The sequence below is a fragment of the Lolium perenne genome, chromosome 6 (assembly GCF_019359855.2).
Source record: "Lolium perenne isolate Kyuss_39 chromosome 6, Kyuss_2.0, whole genome shotgun sequence".
NCBI lineage: Eukaryota > Viridiplantae > Streptophyta > Magnoliopsida > Poales > Poaceae > Lolium > Lolium perenne.
Window position 1 is genome coordinate 266,021,406 of NC_067249.2, and position 19,436 is coordinate 266,040,841.

At 48.3% G+C, this 19,436-nt stretch overlaps 2 protein-coding genes across 2 annotated transcripts in view; one reads left to right on the forward strand and one right to left on the reverse strand.

The window, feature by feature from the left end:
- LOC127305496 (ribonucleoside-diphosphate reductase large subunit) overlaps positions 1–19,436 on the forward strand; it is a 95,343-nt gene that overhangs the window by 65,936 nt on the left and 9,971 nt on the right. The gene's annotated exons all lie outside the window — the stretch shown is intronic.
- LOC139830097 (uncharacterized) lies at positions 1,235–5,485 on the reverse strand. The gene is made up of 5 exons (XM_071821394.1): positions 5,296–5,485; positions 4,490–4,563; positions 3,390–4,010; positions 1,935–2,090; positions 1,235–1,758 (listed from the first exon to the last, which is right to left on the reverse strand). The coding sequence occupies exons 1-5, from the start codon at positions 5,483–5,485 to the stop codon at positions 1,396–1,398; spliced, it is 1,404 nt and encodes a 467-aa protein (XP_071677495.1). The 3' UTR covers positions 1,235–1,395.

Below are 19,436 nucleotides of genomic sequence, written 5' to 3' on the forward strand. Positions count from 1 at the left end.
TCACAATCATGTCGATGTCGGCGTAGTCGGGGGAGTAGCGGGCGCGCCCCTCCATCCGCGAGAGCGATGGAGGCTTGGCAAAGTAGGTTGGCGAGGAGGGAGAGACGCTTCTCGATAACGCGCCGCCGCCCGCCATACTGCGGCCGTTGAGGGGGTAGCAGCCGCTTCCGGCTTTGGATGGCGTGCCACCCAAGCTCAGGCACATCTCCATCGCGGCTGTCGCCGCTTCCTCAGTTTTTTTTGCATCGCTCGCCAGGCGACACCGTCTACGGTCCGCCGTCAAGATGGAGCAGCGCCTCTTCTCGTCGTCCCACTACTTCTGCGTCATGTGCGCTGGCTTCTCCTTCGGCGCCACCGCGCGCGGTTTCGCCATAGCCTTCTTCTTCTTCGGTGGCATGGTGGCGAGGGTTTTGCATCGCGGGAGCTGGATGGGCGCGGGAGATGGAGCGGCGGGCAGAAGGGGGAGATTTGGGGGAAACTTGTAGGGATTAGGGTCGTGTGGATGACAGGCGGAGCCCACACGTTGAATCCAACGTGGCGCGCCCGTTCGGCGCCCCGCAAAGGGGTCAACACGGGGTTGCCGACTGTTTTATTGAGCCCGAAACAAAGCCGGCTCTTTTTGGGGCGCGCCGGAGTCAGTGTTTTCATTTTTGTGTAAGCCATAAAAACAAACTATTGCATGTTGATATTTTTGCACCGTACAATATGACATTGTCAAAATCTAGGAATTTTTCGTTGGACTGTTTTGAAACTCTAAAATGCTCGTTTGAAAAAAAAAAACTCCACGGAGGCAACCATCCAAAATCTAGTTAGTGGCTTGCGCTTAACACAACAGGTCCAAGATGTGCCAAACTCCGGTACATGTTGCACCTGCTCAACCACACGGCCGGATTTTAATTCTCATACTGCCGACCATCCATATTCATTCAATGTCGTACAGGAGATGTACACAACGTACACATGTATTGTAAATTTCAGCTAATTCTCATACTAAAAAATAGAAACATTAAATGCTCATGGATTAACTTTAGCCACACATTCATCGAGTGCACCCAAGCTCGGTTGTAATTCGTCCGCACTCCGTGTAAGATAGCTAATTAAGAAGGGCTAGTATAAGTAGTGTATAAGACTTGTTCAGTCAGCCGCCGGACTTTCTTGTCTCGGCGCTCTTCTATAGACATTGACTAAGTAGGCAGCATTTCTCTCTAAAAAAAAGACAAGCATGAGCAATGAATTTGCTTCTAAATAGTGCCTGAAAGTTCTGAACTTAACTTAACTGGCAGTACGAGTAGCTGGGTAAGGAAACAACTACTTGTACACCAAAAATCCCCCAACAGATGCGCAATGGCAATATATATACTCCGTATCATAAAGCAAAATCTCATCGGTCTCAGATCAAAGCAATTGTATCTGGGCAGACGTGGCGATGCCATGTTTCAGCTTCTCCACGAGCATATCGACATCCTTGCTAGCTCTGTTGAACGTGTGCCTAGAACTGGCTAGAGCCGGCCATCTCGGCAACGTGACCGTGCAACCGTCACAGCCCAAGTCCTCCACGCCAAGGGTAAGTTTCTCCAGTTTCACAGCCATCTCCAAGATCCTTCTCGCGAATGGCATGTCCTTGAACACATGGAACGCGCGGCGGATGGACACCTCCTTCAGGCGGCGGTGCTTGAACCCGAGCGGCGGCATGCACACCGTGTCCGTCTCTATGTCGAGTTTCTTGTGCCAGTCGGGGTGGCACACGTGGTTGAAGACCTGCATTCACACGCGCACGCATAGAGTATGTATCAAAGACATGGATAACATTGTTTTTACAAATTTATAAATGTTCATTATGTCTGTATTGTAGATGCAACGTTGTGTCAACAAATCTCGAATAAATATTTGTTGTGGAAATCAATACTCGTAAAGAGTGAGGGGCAAACACATACCTCGATGTGAAGAGTCTGCAAGCGTGGTGCAGCTCCAAGTAGATGAAAGACGAGCCACGTAAAGTCATTGGTAGGATGGATCTTCTCTAGATTGAGCTCCTTTAGCCCGCCGAGTGCGGGCCTCAAATATTTTGGGTATTCTGGTTGCACCCAGATCTGTCATAGGCAGTCATGGACAAAATCTCAAAGAGCATGACAATACACATTTATGAATGCATGTGAGAACCTTAAAAACATTTAACATAGAAGCCCACGGTTTACTTGAAAAGCATCATAGCACACACCGTACAAACATGCAAAATTTCATTTAGAAAACTCTTAATTCGAACCTTGGAGCGTTGGTTTAGAAGTGGAATATTTTGTATTGATCTATTATCATGGACCAATGGAACTATATCCAACCACCTACATGTATAGAAGCATCAACCTCTAGCTCATCTCTCCACACATCAACATGGTCTATTTCCACCCGTAATGCCTCCTAACCTTTTTTTTCTCGATGTCGTATCCTCTTCTTGATCTAGTATTGGCCCACTCACGGGCCATAGGTTGTTGCGAAGCGGCCATTGTGTATCAGTTCTCTTTACACCATTCCATTAAGCTAGAGGGGAATAGAGACATCTTTCTTCAGCCAACACAACATCACCACCATAGGTCCGCATCCTGAACCCAACCTCGTTAACAAACATGTTGCTCCATTTTGCCACTCATGTTTGCTAATCGGCCATGGTGCACGGCAGTTCCTTCCTCCCCAAAATTCTCACATCCATTTTTTGACCATCCCCCAAAGCTCCAAAGAGCACAAAGACCCCTCCACCTCCCCGTTTAACCGCCCCTTGCCATCCTACAACCACCACCACTATTTGTTTGTCGTACTAGCTTCTCAAGCCATCGTTATGATCTATTCCCCCCGTCTTATGAAACTTGTCTCATATTTGTCAAAATTTAGATGTATCTAGAATTCTAGATACTATTTAGTGTCTAGATACATCCGAATTTAGACAAATCTCAGACAATTTTCATAGGATGGAGTAGGATGTTCTCAATAAAGTAAGTACTATCTAGCATCTAAGATATTTTCAGTTATATATTAGTCAAATTTTGGTCCTTCACCATAATGGTGATCTGACGGGCGAAAGATCTAAATGATGACGAATTGAGAATCAGTTAGCTCCAAGTTAGCAAAGGTGATAGAGTTAAAGAAATTTTAATTGATTTTTTAAAATCAAAAAATGCCAAAAAACCGAATTATTTTTAACACATTATAGTTGTAATTTTTGACATGCAAAAAAATTAAGTCCATATGTTATGAAGTTTGTGAGATAATATATTTTTAAAAAAGTGTGGATATGCACTACTCAATCACAACTTTTCGTCAAAGAAAATCTAACTGAAGATTACATTAAATTGCTACCAATATCAATGGAGTTAAGCCATATATATATAGTGGAGTACCTTGGTAGCTTCAAATGAGAGCGTTAGCACCTGTAGCTGGTGGGGCTCGAGCATGAGGAACTCGCTGAGCCTCCACTCTGAATGATACTCCTCGTCGTCGTAGGCTTCTTCGTACTGCTCGTATTGGAGTGTGAGCTTCTTGAGCTGCGGCGTGCACCCAAAGGACGCTGGCGGGGGCTGTGCTCCCTCGTCCTCCTCGACGAGCACCCGCCACCCGCAGTAGAACTCGACGAGGCTGGGCGCCTGCAGGATCGTGATGCCGGGGACGTTGCACTCGAGGCACAGAAGCGTCCTGAGCCGCGACTCGGGCGGCGCGTCCACGACCATGACCGTGGTGGGCGGCACGAATCCGCAGAAGCGCATGGACAGGTGCTCGAGGGCGCGGCAGTGGCGGACGAGGTTTGTGATGGCGTCGGGGTCGGTGAACCTGAGGTTCTCGACGGCGAGGCTGGTGAGCGCCCGGAACGCGCGCGGGCAGCCGCGGAGGAACTGCGTGAAACGCGCGCCGTAGCCGAGCATGAGCTCGGCCGTGGCGTCCCAGGTTCCGCGCGTAGAGGTCGCGCCTCTCCGTGAGGAGGTCGAGCTGGATGGTCGCGTGCAGTACGTGAGCTGGCCGAACTCCTGTGGCGGTAATATATAGGCAGGCACGTGCAGTGTAATTCCGTCACGCGGGTCCACTCTGATTTCCTTCCTTTTTTTTTTTTTTTTCTCTTGGGCCCACAGAGGGAGCGTGGCTCGGTTGGATAAGGCGAACCGGCGAGATACGCGGAAGTCCCACACTCTGCCTCCTGTCGCGTCGCGGAGGCTCCGCCGTCCTTTTTCTCTCTCCGACGCGCTCGCGCGAGTCAGTTGCGCGCGGAGGAACTGCACATGCACGCGATTCCGCCTCCACTCTGATTTCCTCCTCCTCCTTTTTTTTCCCTCTCTCACGGCTAGCTCCGGTGGGCCAGGCAATCAATTCTCCTCCTCCTCCATCGCGGGAGGAACTAAATCCTGCTTCCTTTTCTTATTTTTTCTCGCTACCAACTCATCGGTCGATACTACTACTACTCGCCATCAATCACGTGTTAATCAACCCAAAGTACACGCCTGGGACCCACAATCACACGGTCGCTGCCGTCAAAACCGGGCGGATCGACCTGCCTTCTCATTTTCATCACTTTCCCAACACGCACTGATCAACTCACGCATTTTTCTTTATTACTAGCCAGAATCAGTGCATGCATGCCTAGCTCGCGTCCAACTAAACCACCAAAACGCTGCTACTAATGTACTACACTACTCTAGTACTAGTAGTATTCTGCTACATATACTACTAGTATCTCTTCAATTTATTAATTGCCGCTGTCTATCTACTACTACGAGTACTACGGGAAGAATCAAAGATCAACTCCATCTCTTCCAACCTCGACTAAATAGGTATTCAGCCCTGTTTTCCCACACATCTTCATCTCCTTTCTGGACTAAATTAAACACCTCTCTCGCTAGGAAGCACCACAATCTAATTCAACACTTGCAAATGCTCAGTCCCCTCTTCCAAATAAAACAAAGGCCAATCATAATCGCGTAACATTAGTAGCAGCCAACATCGATTAATCCTCTCGTTATGGACGAACCGGTATTAAAGGGTTTGGGCCCGATTTCCAGGCGGTGGTGGGGCCCGCCAACATCGACACCATGCCCGCGAATCACGGCTACAGGCCCAACCCGACACCGCTGTCTACGCCCAACATTCACCGCTTACCCACGCACGCTCGAGGGTGCCGCCGCGCTAGTGTTCCTCCTCACGCGGTGGTTTCCGACCCGTCGGACCAAAGGCTGCCGTTTCTTCCATCGCCGCTGCAAGAAGCGGGCCCTATCGCCACCGCCAACAACTACATAGGCCGAGAAAAAGGTGGCAGCGTACCTCCGATCCGGTAGTAGACGACGACCCAGAACACACTAGCTCCTAGGCTCGCCAAGGCGCTGGCGGAGTCCGCCAACACCTCTTTCTTGGCCACCGAGGAGGAGTACACAAGTGGTGGTTGGCGGTGGAAACTGGCGCCATCATCAACGTCGATGTATGGCGAATCGAGCTGCGCCTTCTCATCATCCATCTTGGATAAGGACGTCACCCAACAATTAATCAACCCAAAGTACGTACACGCCTGGGGCCCACAATCACGCAGTCGGTGCCCAGGCGGATCCACTTCGTCTCACCGTCTCACCACTAGCCAAAAGTCCATGCATACACTACCTAATTAACTAACGAACCAGCCAGCGTCTGATTAAATAAACCACCAAACCCCCGCTCAAAAAAAAAAAAAAAAAAAAAATAAACCACCAAACCGCTGCTACTGCTAGTAGTACTAGTATATTCTTCTCTCCAATTATTTGCTGCTGCCTACTCCACGTATGTACGTACCCAAGACGAAGAATCAAAAGCAAGCCTAATAATATACACGCACGACCACAATCACACGGTCGCTGCCGTCAAAAGGGGACGCTGTCATTTTCATCAGTTTGGAACTCCGGCTTACGTACTCACGCCCAAAATCCATGCATAGCTAATTCAGTGAACTTAGCGTCTAATTAAACTACCAAACCGCTCCTATTCTTCCCTTCTTTCTCTACTAGCACAAGAAGGTGACACTGCAATACGAGGAAGAAGCCTACGGCGCGCGAGGAGGATTATCATTCGATCAGAGTACGTGGAGGCTGAGCGAATTCCTCAAGTCCTCATGCTGGAGCCCCGCCAGCTAGCTATCCAAGGGGATTGCATTTTATTAATTTCCAGATTTGTCTTGGTGTGATTCATAAATCAGGCAAGGGGTTTACGGCCAGCGCCACCTGGTTTACCGTGTAATTTGCTCTCGTACGTGTTGGCTGGCGGCCGGGCTGAATCGCGCGAGTAGTAGAGGAACTGCACCTGCACGTGCAGTGTGAGACGACACCTGACGCGCCATCTCATTCCCTCCCTCAATCAATCAATCGATGCTCACAATCACACGGTCGATGCCCGGGCCAGATCCACTAATTAATTAGTTAACCGGCCAACGTCTAATTATTAATCATGGGCATCATCGGTGGGGTGGGGTGGGATTTTCTCTCTAAAATAAAAGGAACGCTGAATCCACTCTCATTTCTTCCTTCCTTTTTCTTCTTCTTTTTCATGCATTCATCCATATCTACGTGTTGCCGATACGAGAATCATTTCTCCTCCCGCCGCGGCGCTGCGGATTGGGGAGTATCACTCTTTGCCCTCACCATGCGAGGGAGGGTACACTAGCCCGGTTTTTCCTCCAAGTACCTTATCTCTCCCGCACACAACACACTCCTTATCTCCTTCCACCTCCAAGGGGTGGCCGGGCCTGCTCCCACGGGCGGAGACGTCGCTATTGCAGCGCGTCACGGTGCTGCAAAGGGCGGGCACCGGAGCTGCATGCCCTCCGCCCCCCAGAGCTGCAATGGGTGGCCGGTGGTGCTGCCAACGCCGACAACGTGTGCTACTTAAATCGACCGGCGGAGCTACATATAGCGTGTGTAGTTCCCATAAACTTACAAAGCCATATCATACGAGTGCCAGCTAGTCCTGACCGCTGGTCCCTACAACCGCGCTTCGGATGTCACGACTACCGGAGCCGGAGAGGCGTGACATCAAGCGCAGCACCCTTCCGCTCATATTCTTCCGTTCTTTCTTATATTTAGTATAGTACAAGTATTTTCTGCTAGCTTTCTACGTACACACGGAGGAATCAAGAGCCATCTCATCCAAGCTATACAGACTAGTAGTAGACACAAAGAAAAACACTCAAAACCTAGGTAGCTATATTTATCCCTCTCTTCCGAGTGTAGGTACGCACGTGTATGCACAAGCGGTTGATTCACACGTACGACCTACTTCCTATAGGCTTGGACACAAATTAGTAGTAGACCTGGACTTAAACTAGCATGATATATAAACCATCAATATATACCACGCTGATATATTTGGTTACTTCCCAACATACTACTACTAGTGAGTAGTGACTATCTCGTTAGTAATGTATTAAACAATCTGATTCGAGTTTGAAACAATCCGTTTCTAGTCAATCTGGTTTCGGGCTAGATGCTACAAGTACAAGACATGATATGCCATCCAAAAATCCACGGATTCGACCTAGCCGCAGTACGATGAGTACCTCACCCGATCCCGGCATGACATGACATTTAGCGCAACACGGCTACATATGCACTGGATGCCCCGGCGACCACACTAAATCCAACAACCACATCCTGCCCGTGGGCGCCATCAATGCGGACGGTGGCGGCGATTTGAGCATGGCTTCTCGTCGTACCGTTCCCGCCCCGGCCACTTCACCGCCCAACTTTGAGACACGGCGGTTTCCTGCGAAATTTTTGGCGTACCGTTCCCGCTCCGGCCACTTTCCGGGCTACTTTAAGACACGTTAATTTCCCGCCAAAACTTTGGTGTACCGTTCCCACCCCCGGCCACTTCACCGTCCTACTTTGAGACACGAAGTTTTCCCGCCAAAAATTTAGCGTACCGTTCCCGAACCGGCCACTTCACCGCCCAACTTTGAGACACGACTGTTTCCCGCCAAAGCTTTGGCATACCGTTCCCGCTCGACCACTTTCCCGCCCTACTTTGAGACATGGCGTTTTTCCGCCAAAACTTTGGTGTACCGTTCCTGCCCCGGCCACTTTCCCGCCCAACTTTTGAGACACGACGTTTTCCCGCCAAAACTTTGGCGTACATTTCCCGCCGCCCAACTTTGAGACACGGCGGTTTCCCGCGGAAGCTTTGGTGTACCGTTCCCGCTCCGGCCACTTTCCCGCGCTACTTGCAGACACGTTAATTTCCCGCCAAAACTTTGGTGTACCATTCCCATCCCCGGCCACTTCACCGCCCAACTTTGAGACACGATGGTTTCCCACCAAAGTTTTGGCGTACTGCTCTCGCCCCGGCCACTTTCCCGCCCTACTTTGAGATAGAGCGTTTTCCTGCAAAAGCTTTGGCTTATTGTTCCCGACCCAGCCACTTTCCCGTCCAACTTTGAGACACGATGTTTTCCCGCCAAAACTTTTGCGTACCGTCCCGAACCAGAAACTTTCCTATCCAACTTTGAGACACGACGTTTTCCAGCCAAAACTTTGGCGTACGTTCCCGACCTGGCCACTTTCCCGCCCAACTTTGAGACTCGGTGTTTTCCTGCCAAAGCTTTGGCGTACCATTCCCGACCCGGTCACTCTCCCGCCCAACTTTGAGACACGGCGTTTTCCAGCCAAAACTTTGGCGTACCATTCCCGACCCAGCCAATTTCCCGCCCAACTTTGAGACACAATGTTTTCCCGCCAAAACTCTGGCGTACCTTTCCCGACCTGAACACTTTCCCGCCATAATTTGAGACATGAGGTTTTCTCGACAAAACTTTGGTGTGCCGCTCCTGACCCGACTATTTTCCCGCCATAATTTGAGACACGACGTTTTCCCGCCAAAACATTGGCGTACCATTCTCGACCCGGCCACTTTCCCCCCAACTTTCAGACACGACGTTTTCCCACCAAAACGTTGGCGTACCGTCTCGACCCGGCTCATTTCCCGCCCAAACTTGAGACACGCCGTTTTCCCGTAGAAACTTTTGAGTATCGTTCCCGACCCGGCCACTTTCCCGCCCAACTTTGAGACATGATGTTTTCCCGCCAAAAAAATGGTGTACCATTCCCAACCTGGCCACTTTCCCGCCCACCTTTGAGACACACCGTTTTCCCGTCAAAATTTTGGCTTTTTGTTCCAAACCCGGCCACTTTCCCGTCCAACTATGACACACGAAGTTTTCCCGTCAAAACATTGGCGTACCATTCCTAACCTTGCCACTTTTCTGTCCAACTTTGAGACACGACGTTTTCCCTCCAAAACTTTGGAGTACTGTTCATTCCGTAGCCACTTACCTGCGCAATTTTGAGACACAATGTTTCCCCGACAAAACTTTGAAGTACTATTCCCGACCCGGCCACTTTCCCACCATACTTTGAGACACGATGTTTCCCGCCAAAACATTGACGTGCCGTTCTTGACCCAACCACTTCCCACCCAACTTTCAGACAGGATGTTTTCTCACCAAAACTTTCCCACCAAACTTTGAGACACTGCGTTTTCTCGCCAAAACTTTGGAGCTAGTATCGTTCCCGGCCCGGCCATTTTCCCGCCCAACTTTGAGACACGATATTTTCCCGCCAAAACTTTGGAGTACCGTTCCCGACCCGACCACTTTCCCACCCAATATTCAGTCACAATGCTTTCCCGCCAAAACTTTTGAGCACCGTTCCCAACCTGGCAGTTCACCGAGACTAATGTGTCTTCATGGCTGGTCCCCTAGCCATTCTCTTCATAGGCATCATCACACATACTCTCTTCATGGGTCATGCATTCCCGCCCAAAGTTGCACATGTGACCTACATGGACTAAGTTTTTTTCATACGGGTCTGACTGGGGTGATTCTGATGGCATTGTATATCTCACATGATGCATGCAATATGAGTCTATAGGGGTACCAATGGATTATAGTTCACATGAAATGATAGGCCGACTTGCCACAGACGAAGAAGTTCTAGGGAAGTTCATCGGTGGCGTCAGGAAGCTAGGGTTTCCATGTCTTGTACTTTCATCGCCTTTTCTACCTACCAATTTTTCATGCCATCATGTCGCCGACCATTTTACTTTATGCACTGCTTACCACCTCATGTGCATCTGTTAGTGATGCGCGTTATTATTTATATTCTAGTTAACGTGAATTGAATGATAGGTACAAGTATTACTACATGCTTAATCACTCAGTTAAATATTAGTGACTACATTGATTTATGTTAATTGATGTTTTATGTTGATCAGAAAATAAAACACCATTAAACTTTATGGTTTCAAACAAGCTAGGCCCCACTTTGATCATGTTGGGCCCAATTTGTTCATTATAAACTTTGTGTTATAAATTATGAAATATTCATGGCGCTTCTATATATATATTGATGATTTTATGATAACAAATATGCGTGGGAATAAAATTTACCCAAAATGACATAAAATAACGTCAGGTGGAAGTGAAGATCAGTTTGCACATTGTGTTTGTAAAGAAGTGGTCTTTAAATAAGACCAATCTTGAAGGTGGAACACTTTTAATTCATAAATATGAAACATGGTGAAACCTCTATGAAACTTATATTAGTGCTCCTTCTAGTTTTCATAGTGTACATATTCCAGTGAGCTACGTTCTTTTTTTTGGCTACTGATGCGTTCATTTTGACCATGCTTGAGTATGGTTATAGGTTTTTAGTACTTCCTGCGATCCAAATTAATTAATTCAACTTTGTGTAGATACATATATATCTATATGCTTTTTGTACTAGATACATCTATGTCTAGATAAAGTTGAGTCAATTAATATCAATTAGAAGGTGTACATTTTTTCTAATTCAAGACATTATTTTCAAGTATATTTGTTAACTTTAAAATTGTGTTACATTTTCTTCTATTTCAATAAAAATATCTGGCAACTTAATGTTATATAATCATGTTGTAATAAATAGTCATTACAGGTAAGAAAATTCAGGGCAAGAATAGTCATTTCAGCCAAGAAAAATTAGGGCAAGTTCATTATTTACCAGAATAGTAGGCGACGGAGGCGGCGGCGATCGACGCCGCCGCAAATGCCTTTCGGGATGCCATGGTGGTGGTGCGTATGGATGCGGTGGAGAAAGGAGGCCCGCGAGAAGGCCGACCGTGCTGCCAACGTGTAGAGGAGGAGGACCGCGTGGCAAAGACGGCGGCTGTTGCTATGGATTGGGACCTCCCGGACAAAGAGGAGGAAGAGGAGTAGGAGGACCTCTAGAAGCATTGCAGGTCCGCCGCAAAAGACTTCAATAGTCAGGAGCGCGACGAGCAAGTGGTCGTGCCGTGGAAGGCAAGGGCGGTCTCCACGGTAGCGGCGATGCACGACACTGGTCGTGGTGACAGCGGCGGAGGAGGAGGCGGAGCGGGCCGCGGAGGAGGAGAGCATGAAGCACTGGCCGGCCGAGCTCAACGCCGTATTGGTCAGCCGTGAGGACGTGTGCGGGGTCATCTCTTTCCTCGCTTTTAATTCCCTCCATCATCGGATTTTCTAGAGGGCTGTCATATACTGATACATCACGTCTCCACGGTTGGGCTTGAGGTTTAATTCCGTCACGCGGCTAAGCTGAATCCACTCTGATTCCCTTCTTCTATTCTCTCACACGCCTCCCCGTCTCTAACTGTTGCCAAGAATCATTTCCTCTCCTCGCTTCCTTCCTTTTCTTTTTCTCGCTAATTAGTGCTACTCGTGATCAAGCCCCGGAAAAAGATTATCTCAAGGGATTCCATTCTTAGACTAGGCGCCTACCTTTACGTACGTGTACATGACCCCACAATTCACCAACCCAAAGCCTAATTTACACGACCAAAACCTAATTTTTACACGTGCCCTGAAATGGACACTCTTTCATTTTCATATGTTTACGTGTACGTGTCCCCACAATTAATCAACCCCACAAACCTAGGCTAATTTACGCGCATGACCACAATCGCACGGTCGGTGACGTGAAAAGGGGACTCTTTCATTTTCATCAGCTTGGAGCTCTCGCTGACTCACGCCCAAAACCCATGCATATATAGCTAGTGATTAAGTGAACCAGGCTACCTCGCGTATAATTAAACCACCTAACCGCTCCTACTCGATCTCTTCCAAGCAAGTAGTAGTAGTAGTAGGCACAAAGAAAAGGAAAAAAAGCTTCAGTTCATCCGGAGGCTCTCTCTAACGCGTCCGATCTGATCAATCGCTGGGTCATAGTCTTGCCACGTCCACTCTCCTACCAGTACCTTATCTATCCATGCATCTCTCCCGCACACCACGCTCCTTATCTCCTTCCAGCTCCAAGGGGTGGCCGGACCTGCTCCCACGAGAGGAGGTGCCGCGGCGCTGCAAAGGACTGGCACCAGAGCTGCAAGGCCCCCGCCCCCAGAGCTGCAATGTGTTGCCGACGATGCTGCCAATGCCGGTCGCTTGTGCTACAAACATCGACCGGCGGAGCTACATACAGCGTGTGTCGTTCCTCTAGTGGGCAGGAACGAGTGCCAGCTAGTCCTAACCGCTGACCCTTACAACCGCTTTGGATGCCACGACTACCGGAGAGGCCGCGACGTCAACGCTGTGTCCCCACATCACAGCTACATGCATGCCCATGCCGCCACCGCAGTGGATGCACCACCGCGACCGCACTAAATCCAACAGCCATAGCCTTCCCGAGGGCGCCATCGCGGTCGTCTTCCTCCTCGCGCGGTGGTTTCCTACACATCGTACTGAAGACGGAGCCACGCCGCCTCTCGTGCATCGGGCGGGAGGAGGAGGCCGCATTTCCTTCCGTCGCCGCAACAAGAAGAGGCGCGTCGCCGCAGCCAACACCTATATATGCTCAGAAGAAGGTGTCATCGCACCTCAGGGAGCAGGCGGCGGTACATGCACCCGGCCACCCGAAAGACACTCCGGGCCTGCGAAGGCGCTCGCGAAGTACACCAATCAACCTCGTTCCGCCCAACGAGGAGGAGTACGCGAAATGGTGGACGGAAGTGGACACTGGCGCCATCATCAACGTCGATGCAGACGCTACCAGCGAGTCGAGCTACGGCTTCTAGTCGTCCTTCTGGGACTACGAAGAGGACGCGCGGCAGCGACGTTGTAGACAACAGCCCCGCACTCTAATTAAAGCACACCATGCCGCCGTATATAGGCTTCCCGACCCGGCCACTTTCCCGCCCAGCTTGAGGTTTAATTCGGCCACGCTGAATTAATACACTCTGATTTCTTCCTTCTTTTACTCTCTCACGCCTCCATCGACCTCTACGTGTTGCCCAGAATAATTTCTTCCTTTTTCTTTTCTTTTTTTTCACGAAAAAGAATGGGTCCCAAAAAGAATAGTATCTCACGGCCGGGCTTCCATTCTTAGATTAGGCAGGCCTACGAGTTTACGTGTACGTGACCCCACAATCAATCAACCCAAAGCCTAATTTACACGCGCGGCCACAATCACACGGTCAGTGCCGTGAAAACGGGACTCTTTCATTTTCATCAGTTTGAAACTCTCGCTTACTCACGCCCAAAATCCATGCATAGATAATTAAGTGAACCAGGGCTACCTTGCGTCTATTTAAACCACACCAAACCGCTCATATTCTTCCCTTCTTTCTTACTCCCAAGCCTACTAGTTGTCTACGTGCGTACGGAAGAATCAAGAGCAACTCGATCTCTCCCAAGCTACGAAGTAGTACTAGGCACAAAGAAAAACACTCAAACCTAGCTAGCTATATTTGTCCGTCTCTTTCGATTGTACAGGGGCGGAGCTCCCAGTAGGGCAAGGTAGGGCAGCCGTCCTACCTTGATTTTTGGTGAATACACTTAGATGCGCGTATTTTTTCTGAAAATTTTGACTGGTCATACATAAAAAAGGACTCCGTATGAGAAAGTTATGCGTGTTTCAGTAAAAACACTGCGCAAAATCGCTTACAGACAAAAAAAACATAGAATATTTTTTCCTCCAAATATAAACTCATATTCTAGATTCAATGTGAATAATATTGCTTGTATTACAGAGATTTATCATTGAATATACCCTAGTATATACAAGATAAGCTCAAGTTATTCATTATACATATTTGTAGAATTGAAGATTTTTAGATATTTTAAATACACGTAATACTTTCTCCGACCGCATTATTACTTCATTAAGATGACATAGGGTTTACCCGTGACGATATCAACAATTGAAAGGAATTTTCTAGCAGCAAAAATAATCAAAATTGAGTTGCGCATCGAACGAGGGATAATCAAACGTCTTGATTATTTGAATTACATCATATTTTTTAAGAAGATGTAAAGCTTTGCCGTTGAGTTAGCATTATTGGTATGTTTTTTAGGTTATACTTATAATCAAATATTTTTTTATTTTTATTGTATTGAGATATTACTATTTTTTAAGGACTATTTGGTATTTGCATCATTCAAAATTCGCCCTACCTTAGATTTTGTTCGTCCTTCGCCACTGATTGTACGTACGTGCTCCATACACATCTTCATCTCTTCTCACAAAGTAAATTAATTAGCAGGCCAATTTTCGGAAATTCCTAGACCGTACTACTTGTAAATGATACTACCAAGCACCACAATCAAACTTACAAAGCCATATCATATGAGCGCCAGCTAGTCCCGACGGCCGGCCCCTGCAACCGCTTCGGATGCTACGACTACCGGAGAGGGCGCAACGTCAACGCCGTGCTCGTGCAGAACCGCTACAGCCACAACCTGCTCTAGGGCGCCATCGCGGTCGTCTTCCTCCTCGCGCCATTGTTTCCGACCCGCCGTACTGAAGAGAAAGCCAATTTCGCCGCCTCTTCGATCACGCGGGAGACAGACCTTCCCCGAGGCCGCATTTCCTTCCGTCGCCGCACCAAGTGGACCCCATCGCCACCGCCAACACCTACATAGGCTGAGAAGAAGGTAGCAGTGCACTTCCGGAAGCAGGCGGCGGTACATGAACCCGGCCACCTGGAAGGCGCTCCTGGGCTTTGCCAAGGCATTGAGACACAATGAGTACGTGAGACGGAGGTGAATAGTGGCGCCATCATCGACGTCGACGTAGACGCTAGCGGCGAGTTGACCTACGGCTTCTCGTCGTCCTTCCAGGACGAGGAAGATGAAGAGACAAAAACGGCGGCGACGAAGCTGACAACGGCGCCGCCCTCGACTGGAGCGCCTTCCCCGACCCCAATTAGATCTACTTATTAGGTTTAGTTCAAATTTATTTCGAACTTAAAAAAAGAAAACTTCAGTGAAATGCATCTTAGTTTCAAAATTGTTTTTTTTCTTTAGAAAAAATCGTAGCATCTGCGTAGTGCAATCGCCGCTCAATACTAGTGCGCGCCGCTGATAGCGGAGTATCGCTCTTTGCCCTCACCCGGTTGCCCAGACATGCTAACACTCATACTCCCGCCAAAACTATGGCGTACCGTTCCCAACCTGGCCACTTTCCCGACCCAGCCACTTTCCTGCCCTACTTTGAGACACGATGTTTTCCCGCCAAAACTTTGGCGTACCGTTCCCGACCCGACAAATTGCCCACTCAACTTTGAGACACGACGTTTTCCCACCAAAATTTGGCGAGTCGTGCCTGGCCTAGCTACTTTCCTGCCCAACTTTGAGACACGATGTTTTCACGCCAAAAAATTGGCGTACCGTTCCCGACCTAGCCACTTTCCCGCCCGACTTTGAGATACGACATTTTTCCACCAAAACTTTGGCGTAGCCGACCTAGCCACTTTCCCCGCCCAACTTTGAGACACGACGTTTTGTCGCCAAATTTTTGGCGTACCATTCCCGACCCAGCCATTTTCCCGCCATACTTTGAGACACGATGTTATTCCACCAAAACTTTGGCGTACAGTTCCTGTCACGGCCACTTTCCCGCCCAATTTGAGACACGACGTTTTGCCGCCAAAACTTGGCGAGTCGTTCCCGACCTTGCCACTTTCCCGCCAAACTTTGAGACACGCCTTTTTCCCACCAAAAAATTGGCGTACCGTTCCCGACCCGGCCACTTCCCCGCCCTACTTTGAGATACAACATTTTTCCGCCAAAACTTTGGCGTAGAGTTCCTGACTTGGCCACTTTCTCGCCCAAATTGGAGACACGATGTTTTCCCGCCAAAATTTTGGCGTACCATACCCGACCCGGCTACTTTCCCGCCCTACTTTGAGACACGATGTTATTCCGCCAAAACTTTGGCGTACAGTTCCTGTCACGGCCACTTTCCCGCCCAACTTTGAGACACGACGTTTTCCCGCCAAAACTTGGCGAGTCGTTCCCGACCTTGCCACTTTCCCGCCAAACTTTGAGATACGCATTTTTTCCACCAAAAAATTGGCGTACCGTTCCCGACCCGGCCACTTTCCCACCCTACTTTGAGATACGATGTTTTCCGCCAAAACTTTGGCGTACAGTTCCCGACCTGGCCACTTTCTCGCCCAAATTGGAGACACGATGTTTTCCCGCAAAAATTTTGGCGTACCATACCCGACCCGGCCACTTTCCCGCCCTACTTTGAGACACGACATTTTTCCGCCAAAACTTTGGTGTACGGTTCTTGTCATGGCCATTTTCCCGCCCAACTTTGAGACACGACGTTTTCCCACCAATACTTGGTGAGTCATTCCCGACCTGGCCACTTTCCCGCCCAACTTTGAGACACACCGTTTTCTCGCCAAAACTTTGGCATACCGTTCTCGACCCGGCCACTTTCCCGCCCTACTTTCAGACACGATGTTTTCTCGGCAAAACTTTGGCGTACCGTCCCTACCATGGCCTTTTCCCCACCCAACTTTGAGACACGCCATTTTCCCGCCAAAACTTTGATGTATCGTTCTTGCCACGACCACCTTCCCACCAAACTTTGAGACACGACGTTTTTCGGCCAAAACTTTGGCGTACTATTTCCGACCTGGCCACTTTCCCACCATACTTTGAGGCACGACTTTCCCCCGTAAAAAAATGGCATACTGTTCCCGCCCTGGCCTCTTTTGCGCCCATTGGGACACGACGTTTTCCCGCCAAAACTTTGGCGCGTCATTCCCGCCCCGGCCACTTTCCCGCCCTACTTTGAGACACGAAGTTTTCGCGACAAAACTTTCGCGTACCGTTGCCGACCTGGCCACTTTACCGCCCAACTTTGAGACACGATATTTTCCCGCCAAAACTTTGGCGTACTGTTCCCGCCCCAGCCACTTTCCCGCCCAACTTTGAGACACGACGTTTTCCCGCCAAAATTTTGGCGTACCGTTCCCGCCCCAACCAATTTCCCGCCCAACTTTGAGACACGACGTTTTCCCGCCAAAACTTTGGCGTACCGTTCCCGACCTAGCCACTTTCCTGCTCAACTTTGAGACACGATGTTTTCCCGCAAAAACTTTGGTGTACTAGTCCCGCCCCGGTCAGTATCCCGCCCAAGTTTGAGACACGATGTTTTCCCGCCAAAACTTTGGCGTACCGTTCCCGCCTCGGCAGTTCACTGAGACTAATGTGTCCTCGTGGCTTGTACCCTAACATTCTCTGCATAGGACTCAGCACACATAGTCCCTGCATGGGCCATGCATGCCCACCTTGTCATTTCCGGCCCAAAGTTGCACTAGTGACCTACATGCCATGCATATGGGATCCGACTGAGGCGATTCAGACGGCATTGTAAATCTCCCATGAAGCATGCAATATGAGTCTATAGGTGTATCAACGGCTAATAGTTCACATGAAATGATAGGCACACTTGCGACACGCGAAGAAGTTCTAGGGAAGGTTTTCGGTGGCGTTGTGAAGCCAGGGTTTCCACGTCTTGTACTTTCATCGCCTTTCCTACCTACGAATATTTCATGCCATCATGCACCCTTTTACTTTATGTGCTACCTACCACCTCATGTGCCTCTCTCTGTGGCGCGCGTCATTATTTGTATTCTAGTTGGCGTGTATGTTAAACAAAGTTGGGGCAAACTGAATAATAGGTACAACCATTACTACATGCCTAATCACTTAGTTAAATATTAGTGACTACATTGATTTATGTTCCTTGATGTTTTATGTTGATTAAAAATAAAGCACCATCAAACTTGAAGGTTCGAACAAGCTAGGCCCCACTTTGATCATGTTGAACCAATTTGTTTATGACAAACATTTTGTGTTATAAATTATGAAATACGCATGGCACTTTGATATATATCCAAGATTTTATTATAAGAGTATGCACGTGAATAAATTTTTATCCAAAATGACATAAAATAATGTCCGATCGAACTAAAGATCAGTTTGAAAATTGGGTCCCTGAAGAACTTGGCTTGAAGAAGTGGTCTTCAAATAAGAACAATCTTGAACGTGTTTTGTGAAAACTTTTAATTCATGTATGGTCCATAAACATTTCACCACGATTTCATATTGTTTACTAGCACATATGGTGGTCCCCAAAGAAACAATGCAACATAGAGTTAATGGAAAGAAATGCAGTCGAATCAAAGTAACTAGTGCAACACCTTATCCTGGCATGCATACCTTCATGTTGTGGCATCACATGGGCCATCGCATGGGACCTAACATGCACGGTAGAGTTGCATTGACCATTCTAATATTTTCAGGCTAGCATACTATGGGGGATCTGCTCTCGTCACTATTTTGGCCCAAAACCAGATACCCGCCGGAAGTATCCAGGTTTGAGTACTTATCCGCTATCTGCTAGAGTACGTTACTCTATCCATCGAAGAACTTGTCATATGCAATCAACTTTAGATATATTTCTTGCAACAAATTTTACCAATAGTTCATACACCCAATTCGGGCCGATTCTGGCAACCTCATGTAATATAATCGTGTTGTAATGGATAGTAATTATAGTTAAGAAAAATCAGGGCAAGTTCATTATTTAACAGATGTCAAAGCGCAACGGTGAGTAGCTAAAGCATATCGAGTTGTGCCCCACGTTTAGCAGCCCACGGAGAAGGCCTATAGTTTTCCGCCTTCTCCGTGGCAAGGGAGAGTATTTAAGCGGTACCAACGATGTTAGGCCGTGGATCACGTCTACCGATGCCCACAACGGCAAGGATGAAAAAATCACAAGGTCTAATCGGGAGCTAGCAACCACATGTTCAAACCCGACGAGCCTTAAACTGAGAGCATGAGGATTGATGAGTGATAATCCATATTTTTGAATTACAAATTAATTTGAGTTATATTTTTTTACTTTCTATCGTTTTGTTTTGCATCGTCTGTGCAACGCAGTGCATGCCCAAACTAGGTTGTGTAGAGCAGGGGATAAAATTCCCTTAGCTCCTGCTATTTCTGTCCCTACACCACCCCACGCCGATCAAGAATGTTAGTGATCCCAAGACATGTGATGAAGTCATAACATGTTGATGTGGATACGGGACAAAAAGCAACACTTATGAGTTCTTCGTCTAGCTCAGCTACTACCACC